Source organism: Lampetra fluviatilis, chromosome 7 (assembly GCF_964198595.1).
Source record: "Lampetra fluviatilis chromosome 7, kcLamFluv1.1, whole genome shotgun sequence".
NCBI classification, from domain to species: domain Eukaryota; kingdom Metazoa; phylum Chordata; class Hyperoartia; order Petromyzontiformes; family Petromyzontidae; genus Lampetra; species Lampetra fluviatilis.
Window position 1 is genome coordinate 2879038 of NC_136281.1, and position 10780 is coordinate 2889817.

At 50.1% G+C, this 10780-nt stretch overlaps 1 protein-coding gene across 1 annotated transcript; it reads right to left on the reverse strand.

The window, feature by feature from the left end:
* Positions 1–307: 307 nt before the first annotated feature.
* Positions 308–10552, reverse strand: LOC144933426 (HHIP-like protein 2). The gene is made up of 9 exons (XM_078858154.1): positions 9941–10552; positions 5300–5952; positions 4670–4813; positions 3718–4046; positions 3398–3524; positions 3042–3187; positions 2258–2339; positions 2055–2137; positions 308–1948 (listed from the first exon to the last, which is right to left on the reverse strand). Exons 1-9 carry the CDS (start codon positions 10229–10231, stop codon positions 1530–1532), a joined length of 2274 nt encoding a protein of 757 aa, XP_078714280.1. The 5' UTR covers positions 10232–10552; the 3' UTR covers positions 308–1529.
* Positions 10553–10780: the final 228 nt, after the last annotated feature.

Here is a 10780-nt window from a genome sequence, read left to right on the forward strand (position 1 = left end):
CTGCCACTTTCACTGCTAAGAAATTCACAATAACATTCCTCGGGTTTTACATCTGATACTTTTACACTTGTATTGATTGCACGCACACACCGACATGTCTTGCATTCTTTACAGCCCTTTGTCAATCCATTGCTGGATGAAGGCCTGTCCGCACCGTATTGGCCATGGGATTTGTTTGACCATACTTCACCACAATGGTCAATCGGGTGGAGGGTGGATGCGAGGAGGGGTTCAGATATCACTTCACGACTGAGGTTAGCTGTGCCTGGGATCAAACTCAGGTCACTGGGTTCAGAGCACAGCGCGCTAAAACGATTGAGTTTATTTGGCACAAAATTTAAAAAAATTGCATTCAGGAGAAAACGAATTCGCAGAACGTGTGCGTTTACAGGTGACCTCAAGGCAATCAAGGTGAAGGAAACTTCATCCCAATCCTCAGGAATAAAATAATGAAAACACAAGGGCTGCTGATTTATTACCCAGAAGACTGCTTGCGCCCGTTTGTTTGTTATTCATAGGAAATCCTTAAAACTCCAAAATACTGCTGTGGCATTTTGGCACGCGTTATACCGACCCTACCTACACACACTTGCAAACAAACACCGGCTTGAGAAAAGCAGCAGAACAAATGGCGTCCGTGGCTGCCACGGCAAAATCGAGGGCTTAGCAGACTTCACATATTTCTCTTTATGTGGGGGAAAAGTTACACGTGCATATTTCAGCGGAAATGCAACACTGAGCACCAAAAATAAATGCGACACAATCCATGTGCAACGGTATTTTTTTTTTTGTATTTAAAACAAAATAAACTTAACAGACCGTGACCCAATCAATGAGTTTTGCTGTAAATACACAGGTGGTGAAACCCAAAAGGTGATTGGTTTTTTTCACACTTTGGTCTTTATATTTTCAGTTATGGGGGTATTAAAATAAATTAAAACAATCACTAACACTATACACTTGTCCTGATTTTTAGTCATTAGTTTACAAATTCAAGTTTAGTTCATGCTTCGTAAAAATTCGAACGATGAAAATACAGGAGGATGAACACCGTAAAAAAGCAATCGCACAATGCCGCCCCACCAACTCGATGGATTCTTCTGCAGGCCCGAGCACCGCTGCATTGTGTGTTTTTAAAAAAGGGCCCTTGACAATGCAAGCTGCTTCTTAACCTTTGTCAATTATGCCGTCAGAGAATGCGTTGGCAACTCAAAGTACAGCTTCTCTTTCCAAGACTGGCCAGGCAGGTGTAAACGTACTGTGCTCCACGATCTAACATGATTATGCCCACACCAAGGGCTTGATTTCTCATGGAATATATTTAGACGCCCCCCCCCAAACCCCCTGGAGACTGCCCACCCGAAGACAGTGAGTGGCGTGGGGGTGGCTGAGAGGCGGGCGGAGGCGAAATATTTTCCAGAGCCCAGCCCAGGACAGCTCCAGCGCTGAAATGAAACCCCGCTCACGTCAAAGGCGAGTGACTTGTCCGTGGATGTCGGTGCCGGACAGCACTTGCGACTTGCACCTTATCATCTGCTCTCTGGGCTACTTTCGCCCATCTGTATGTTCGTCCGCGGCGCGTGTGGCCTCCGCACGTTCGGCGCGGGCCTTCGGCGCGTGCCTGGCCGCAACGGCCTCGACGGCCTGCTGACCAAGGGACGTTTGCGGCCGGCCTGCCCTGGCTTGCCCGTCCGCCTCTGGTTCTTCTGCTGCCCTTGGCGGGAAATCGCGCCTGCGGTCGGGGGCCTCAGAGTGGGCTGAGCGGCTGGACGACGAGAAGGATGCAGCGCACCCGGTGCTGCTAGCCTTGAATTGGTGGTGGTGGTGGTGAACGTTTTGCCTTTTGACCCAGATGGCCGTGTAGGCTTGGGCCTCCGAGTGGGCGCAAGTTGGGGAGGTTTTGTTGGAGGAGGTGGAGGGGTGGTGGTTGTTTTTGATATGATCAGCCCTAAAACAAAACATCACAGCCCAGGCTTGTGAAAATTGTTCAAGACATTCCATTTTTATGAGTGCAAAACCCCAGTGTAGTGTAAGGACATTTAAATGGTACCTACTTTGTTTGGGTTTGAAATCTACAAGCCTTCCTTTCACCTTGACAGGGGCCACCGTCACCTCGCACTTCTTTGGGGGAGCTCTCCTAGAAATGGAATAATAAAAAAAAGAACCCACCTCAGACACGGTTGTCCTTTTTCCAACAACAACAACGCGTTAAAATGTGGAGCTGCGAGTGGAGGCGATGGGTATGCGGGGGAGGCACCTGGACGGGTCTACGATGCGGTAGATGGTGGACGTGGGAGACCGAGTACTCGCCAGACCCGATGACAAGAAGTACAGCTCTCCTGGAGGCAGAACACGGCCCCGTAACTCAACGTGCGGTGTAGGAGTCGCGGCGCAGCGTTGTTTTCTCATCGTGGTATTCATAGCACTTGTTTCAAGGACAAACGTTGGCATATGAGTAATCGGGAAGTGCTCTACAAAGTGCTACCGATTTTATCAGCCCTCAAAATCAGGACTGATCAAGTCAACCCACGACCGGATTAGACATTTGCAACCAGCTGATGTGCAAGTCAAGCGCTCTTATCGCAGAGACACCCTCCTGAATTTTTGACGCAATATAAACATGCACAGTGCTTTGCCAATACTGTACACTGCTGTTAAGAGCCTCCCAATGCCATGTGGTAACGTGGGGGGTTTTTGGCCAAACTTCAACACACTGGTCAGTTGAAGATTCAAAGCAAGGCGCAGAGATGTTGAGGTATAGTTAAGGACGACAATGCATTTTGCCAAACTTGCCCTGTGGACACAAGGTAGCCCCGTAGCTGCCTACAACACCAGTTTTATTCAAGGGGTTCACCCAACCAAGCACTAGCCAGGCTCAAGCCTGCTTAGCTGCTGACAAGATCAGGTGAATTCCGGATCATGTGGCCGCGGGCACAAATAGGTGAAAAACAAATCAACGCGGGACCATTGGATCAACGCGGCACGTTGGCTGGGTAAAGCCTGAATGTGGGAGAGCATTGGCGGCAGTGTGGGAGACGTGCCTGCCTCGTCCTCGGCAAAGGAAATGATGTACTGGTAGTAGTTGTTGATGACGCCAGGGAACACGCAGGTCTGACCCTGGCCCATGCACACGTCCTTCTTATCCCAGCGTCCGAGCCGAGGGTCCTCCTTCAGCGCCATCAGCCGCCTGCCAACAACGGCAAAACAAAAGTAAAAAAGCAGTCCGAGAGAAACATCATATGCTGTTGAATTTGGTTGTGAGGTGAAGACAATTTAGAACCTGAAGCATTCCATTAAAAGAATGCAGTGCCGTCTAGATAGAAATGTACCTTGAGAAAATGGTGTTTTGTGTAAGAACGTCTGCTCTGGTGCTATTGATTTTGGGGTGAGGACACACCCACTCATGAAGTCTCCAAAGATGTAGAGTCCATTTAGGTTTGGGGAGTGGCACCCCCTGTAGACGTAGCCACCCGTAACAGACTTCCCCAAGCTGTGGTTATATGCATAGATTGGAAGGATGTCATCTGTACATATACAAAACAAAAACAAGGCATTACAAACAGAATGCTTCATGACTGAACGTGTGTTTTATACTATGACTGCGTACAATTGCCCAAGAGCAGCACACAGTAGCTCAGGGCACAACATCGGACCCCCGAATATTGAAACGGATGATGGCGGACGCTCTGCCAACGAAATCACCAAAAACAAACGTGCCGAGTGTGTGGTTGTGGCAGAGCTGGCGGTCGTAGCACTCGAAGCCCTCCTTGGCTCTCCAGCCATAATTGCCTCCCTTCACGATGATGTCCACCTCCTCGAACTTGTTCTGCCCGACGTCGCCGCAGAAGAGACGTCCTCGCCCCGCGCCCGTCAGCCGGTCGCCCCGGTCGAAGGAGCAGCGCCACATGTTGCGCACGCCGTAGGCGAACACCTCGGGCCGCGCGCCCCGCTCGCGTACGAAGGGGTTGTCGCTTGGCACGCGGTACGGCCGCCCCACGTCCGAGCCGTCCACGTCGATGCGCAGGACCTTGCCGAGCAACGCGGACCTGGCGGGAGGGGGGAGGCGGCGGTGGCGGTGGCGGTGGTGATCAAGATGTGGAGACAGTAATGAGCGTGATGAGCCTTGTCCTTTCAGAGACAAAGCAACGACGTCATGCGTCTCCACGTGACACCAGACTGTAAACTTGGCCTCAAAGAAGAAATGTGTCTCAAGCCAATGGGAGGGAAAGTGTAAACGAATGGCCTTAAACACTGGTGGGAACTGAGGATATTTTACAATATAAACAAGCAAGTGGCTACATTGAAGATATGTTCCTATTTGAGGCCTGTAAAAATAACCGTTGCAATGTTGGGTATGTTAGGTATTACACAAACACCAGGTGCTGCAATCAGGTGTAACCAGGGCTTAATTTGTCACCGAATGTAGTCGGCGTCGCTGCGAGCCTGGAGTAGGCGTGTTGTTAGTAGCCACAACCATAGCGTGAGGCAGACTCGATGCGGTGCGTTGGCCGCAAGAATATTTTCCGAGTCGCCGACCAGCACAGAGCCAGCTGCAATGAATCTCTGGTTGAAACCACAATAGGGTTAAGGCTGTGTCAGCAACTTCACTGCACCGATAAACGCACGAGGGGCGGCGTGACGGGATGGGGGGGGGTGTGGGAGAACGGACTTGTTCTGCGCGTTTCCGAAGAGCCCGAATGGGTCCCCGGCACGGCCACCATCGCCGGTGAAAATGTAGAGGAAGCCGTCTTCTCCGAAGAGCAACTGCCCTCCGTTGTGATTGGCTGCTGGCTCCTCTATCTCTAAAATGTACCTGTACAGACGGAGGGCTTTTAACATCGTGTTTTCATTTGCGTATGTCAAAAAAGTTTAACCAAACTGCACTCAATTAATTTTATCGTTAAGGGAACTCTACCCAGTGGTAAAATGTACTTTGGCGATGGCTTATAAATTGTATGGATAAAGATATGGATATCGTTAGAAACGTTTCCAACAAGATGACTTGTATAAATGTATGAAACCCATCATGTAAATGTGTACATCTTTCAGACAACTGAATATACATTGCTATTAAAAACATCATTACATCAGTGTCCTTTGCTGGAAATATAAACGCTATGTTCTTGGCATGCACGAGCATGACAAATAAGAGACCCATTATCCTAAAACAGCGGAACCTCCAAAATAAACATATTGAACGAAAAACAACCACTTACTGTGAACCACAGACTTTCCTTGTGCAGCCAATGACAGCCAAAACTATGATAAATACCCAACACGTACCATGCGATCTGCTTACCTCTCGGTTTTGGGATCGACATAGTTCATGTTGTCTGGCGACACGCGGAACTCGCTGATGCGTATCAGCTCTCTCTTGCGATCCTTGGAGAGCACCGAGTAGTACGTGTACATCTTGCCGTTCTTACGATAGTTGGGGTGGAAGGCCAGGCAAAGGAACCCGCGCTCATCCCCGATCCAGGGCGAGGTGAGGACCTCCTTGCTGACGTTGAGGAAGGGCCGTTCGGCCCGCGAGCCGTTGGGCAGCAGCATCCACACGAGGCCCAGCTGCTCGGCCACGAAGCGGCGGTGCGTGCCGTCGCCGGCGTGCACCATGGCCACGGGGTTGCGCAACCCGTTGGCCACCTCCTCGAGGCACAGCTGCATGCAGCCGTCTTCTCCCGCCTGCACGACGCCCAGCTCCGCGTTGAGGTCGGGGCTCTCCAGCACGGCGGGGTAGCAGTACTCCTTGTCTTCCAGCACGAGCCTCTTGCAGAGCCGCTCCCCGTCCGTCTCCAGGCGTCGTAGCTCCTTGTCGTCGGTCAGCAGGCTCAGGGTGGAGCCGCACTGGTAGTAGAAGGAGCGGCAGTAGTCGGGGCAGAGGCCCGGCAAGGTGCGCACGGGCGTGGACAGGTCCTCGGCGTCGAAGAGGTGCGCCGCGTACGGCGAGCACTCCTGCCGGGGCCAGGGCGACAATGTGACAGCGGCCTGGATGTCTGCTGTTATAGCTCCCCACCCATGGAAGCCACCTTCCCATCCGTGTCCGTGACTCGGGCACAGGCGATGTCTTTAAGTCACGAAAGCTCACGTCGGTCAATACCAACGCTTGCGGAGCGCTCGGTGCAATCTGTTCACCCAAACAGTTTTGTCTGGTGGAGTACTTTTTATTATTATCTTGTTTTGAATTTTGTGTTGACATTTTAACGTCTACAGCACTTTGTGAGCTTTTGATTAAAGGCACTAAATTAAAATACATTATAATTATTAAGGCGCATTTACAACTCTTATCTGCAGTGCTCAGAGTCTTGGGCCATTTGTATAGCTACAGTGCAAATGGTGACACAATGTGTTATGCTCGAGCAGTTTAGTGCCAAAGGTGATTACTTTTTATGTTTTCCATCAAGACAAAATGACATAAAGAGTGGTTATCGATTGGGTTTCAGGAAGGTGTATATATCTTGAAGCCATTCAGTCGGGCATTGCTTGACAAGTACTACACGTGTCGGTTTCACATCCGGGCTCGGTTTTTGATGTCCGATGCTCCACTTAAGTATTCCCCGAAATCTGCTTTCCACAAAAGTTATGGCTGAGGCTAACCCCATCTTGATCTCCACTTCACTGCCCCACGGCACATCTGTCATCAATCCAACACGAGTGCTCACGTTTCGTTTGAAGAAAGGTTTAAGACATTTCTTGGGCATATGGTTAACATGGTGTTCATTATCTGACCCAGAAGCCAGCACTCATTCTTAAAGCCCTTTCACAAAACACAAAGCTCGATATACTCCAAGGGCCAATTTGCAAAAGTATCATATTTAGCTCGCTTTATCACGCTTCCTTTATATGCATCACATCAATGCTCCATCCTGCGGTGCCACGAATACAAGTCGCTGCTGTGCATGAGGTCAACTCTCCACGTCATTTCTCGTTTCCTTGGGAATGTTCCCTCCTCCGACTTCCATTCCATAACCGGTCTCGTTCTTCATCTCTTACCAGGAGGCCGTGGCGTGCCCAAGCCAACTTACTTTTCACATTGTTCAATTTGATTTGTCAATGTCCAATTTTCTGACTCGGGTAACAAGCACTGATTAAAATATTTATTTTTGTGCACCTTGGAATGTTGCATCTCACTATCAAAAAAAACATTCTGCAACAGCAGGCCACCACACACTCGCCTGTTTCTTTAATTATTTTCATCCCTGTCCTTACATGGCCTCGAAACACAACAGAAAACTTCGAATGTTTTTAAAACTTGTAAGGGGCAAATAAGTAAAGAACTGAACAGCAGAGCTTGCAAAGTTGGCTGGGCTCAAGATAAATGACCCGGGCAAACAACATGCACAACAATAAGATACAGTATTACATTTTTTATTTTAGTTACACATCTCACAGAACAGTGGAAAAAATCTGCAAAACAAACGGTGCCTTGGGACTCCAAAATGCCCTGAGTGCCCTCGTCAATGGATGCACATCTGTGTGGCGAGCAAGTGTGAGGCAGGGCACTTATAACAAAGGGCTTTGCAGTACTGTACAACACTTACAACAGACACCTCCCCGGAGTCTGGCACCTCTCCTTGGATCGTCCGTCCTCGGAATGCGAACCAAATGGCAGTGTGGCACTTCATTTTTCATTTCCGGCTGCAAAGTGAACCTAGGCCAATTAATGACGGGCGCCAATTGTTGCATAAAACGGTTTACACAAGGAGCCAACTCTTCGCGTGCTGCTTGGAAGAGTGGTAGGAAGGGAACTCGCCTGGAGCCTTCGCGCCGGCCTTTGCAGAGACTGACTAATTTACGAGCGGGTACAGAGAGTGCTGCTGTATTCCATATCCCCCGTGGCCTCTGCGCGAATTAAAAAAGATTTAATGGACCCTGGGTGGGTTCATTTGAGGGCCAACGATTTGCCCCGCCATCCACGATTGCATTGGACTCGAATGGCCAGCAGGTGTCGTATTCAGTTCAACGCGTCGGCTTTCGCGACCAATATCGTACATATTCTTTGGGTCTTTCGGTAAAGAGCACGTAGAGTACGTATTAATAAAAAAAATGAATATAAAATCAACACAAAAACTACGACGTTTCGATCAAGTGCGATGACGTCATCGCTTGTGATCGAAATGTGAACCTATCTACGTGACTTTACCGAAAGACCCAAAGAATATGAATTCCTGCTGTCACGAAAGCTTTAAGTCAAAATCATCCATAAAATACAGGTTTTTATTTGGGGAGGTGGGGGGGGGTTCAGATCGCGAAATACGTAAATACGCGCTATAACATCACAAAAAACCTGTATTATTGAGGTCGCATATTACTCACGACAGACCTTGCCGGCTTATTTTCATTCCTTGTTTGTAAACTGTACTCGGCATCTGATGTTCGCACGGAGAAGTCACACAGCACCCACTGCTCCAGTGTAAACACTTTGCTCACGTCCGCTACCTAAAGGGGGTTTGCCCTGAACTACGCTTTTGGCACACCATGCACTGGTTGTAGGCGAAGTCACTTTCGCTTTAAACATGTTCTGCACATGTTCATATCGAGGAGGGTTTCGCACACGCCAGACCTCGCGAGTCACCCGCCACGCTACGTCTTATTCCGCGTTTACTCCCCCACTCAAATACGAGTCCGTTCACGCTGCACGCCCCTGATGATTGTTAAACACGTCTCGCGCGAAGCAAATAACGCTGTCTGCGTTCATTGTGTCTATTCAAATAAAAATTGAGATATTTGTGTGCGTGCGTACCCGTTCCACGTGTCTGTGCGCCATAATTGCTTGTAGCGTCACGTGTTTAACAATCATCGGGCGCGTGAAGCGTGGACCGACTTGTACTTGAATGGGGAGTAAACGCGGAACAAGACGTAGCGTGGCGAGTCGCGAGAACTGGCGTTTGGGGAAACGCCCCTGCTCGAAAGTCTGGACATCTGATGAACGAGAAGATCCAAGGAGTGGTCTCCCATGCACTTTGACAAGTTGTCAGCACATCTTATTAATGCAAAGTGCCCCTTGTCTCTCCGAATGTGGAGACGAAACCCGATGCTCAATGAATGGGCAGTCACGACCTCAAGTCGCTGGTATTGCCCACACACCCTTGAGACCAGGGGGTGGGGAACCTTTTTTCTGCCAATGGCCATTTGGATATGTATAACATCATTCGCGGGCCATACAAAATCATCAACTTAAAAATTAGCCCGTTATCTTTGGTCTAGTTAAGACGAAGACATTAAGCACGGCTGAGCCAGGTTCGTACTTGCGTCAAGAAGATTTGTATGTGCGGGAGGTTCACATCCCTCCTTACGAGGACCGAGCCACCAAATCGTCATCGTCCCAGGCACGCGCCCCGACTTTTGGCCCTCGCTCCCCCTTTGATCATCTCGCTCTCCTCGCCCTCAATTAGACAATGCTCTCCACCCCGGATGTCTAAAGCTATCCATCCACCTGCTCTTAATTATTAGCCACCTGTTCTATTTATCATCCAGCCACCTGTGTTCTTAATTATTACAACACGTTGTATGTTAACGTTTCTCTATTCAGTCCCCATACACGCGGATGGTTTGTAATTACTGCCTGTGAACGATTACTGTACCAGCTGTTGTAGACTTTGGCTGCGGGGTGGCCAGGAGATGACGGTGACAGCAACGGAGACTTAAATCCATCCGTGAGGAACTTTTGAGTGTGCTTATCCCTCGTGTGCATGGTGGATTATTCCTCTGTCTCTCCCAAAAGCAGCTGCCAAACTCATGAATGAACGTGGCCAAACATCTCAATGCACCAAGACCCGAAAGGCGAATCTTGGGACGTAATTGTTATCATCACTACTCCTGTACCACCAATGCATCCAATCCCATTTGTAATGAGCTCAGCTTGTGGTCCCTCCTCCACGTGGCCCACGCACAAAGAACAACACAAACACACGGAGGAGCCAGAGGCATCACCTCGTCTCACCTGGCAGAGGAGGTTCTTGATGAAGGAGGCGCACAGGCGGTATCCGCCTCCATCCATGTGCCCCATGACCTCCCAGAATCTGCGGTAGATCTGCAAATCCCTCTCCGCATCGCAGCAGCCGAAGCTGCTGTACTCTGTGCACAGATGCAGCGGGGATGACGGCTGGAAGGGCGGGCGGTAGTCGAGACACTGAGGGTGTCCGGTGACCCCCGGGCCGAGGCGAACCAGGGCGACGGCAACGAGGAGGAGAGGCCAACGGAGCAGACGACGAGAATTCGGAGCAAGGCTCATGATAATTGTCTACTCGGAGCTAACACCACCACCACCGCCGCAGCCTTACCTAGCGAGGTCCTTACACTCCCCACGCAGATGTCTGCTCGTGCAGGATGGAGCTGGCAGGCAAGGCGGCGTGGTGTGAGAGAGAGAGAGAAAGGAGAGATGTGTGGTGTGGTGTGTGTGAGAAAGAGAGACGTGGATTTGAGGAGGTTGCGTGAGTCTCCGTGGATAGCGGCTGGGCGGGCTACCGCCTCCCACGTCACGTCCCCGGGGAAACACGGCTCCTCCACCACCTCCTCCACCAACACCACCACCACCACCACCACAGCGCGCTCCTCCTGCCCGTGTGAAATTCCACCCTCCACCCTCCTCCACCACCACCACCGCGACACACTCGTCTGCTATTGGACCATCACTGTCATCGATACAATTATCCCCAATTATCACCACCGTCATCCTCATCATCGTCACCGCAATCATAACAGCAATAAATAAAAATGCCTTCGCCATCATTGTCACGAATTGTTATCATCATGATTCGCAGCGGCTCGGTGCGTGGCCGCA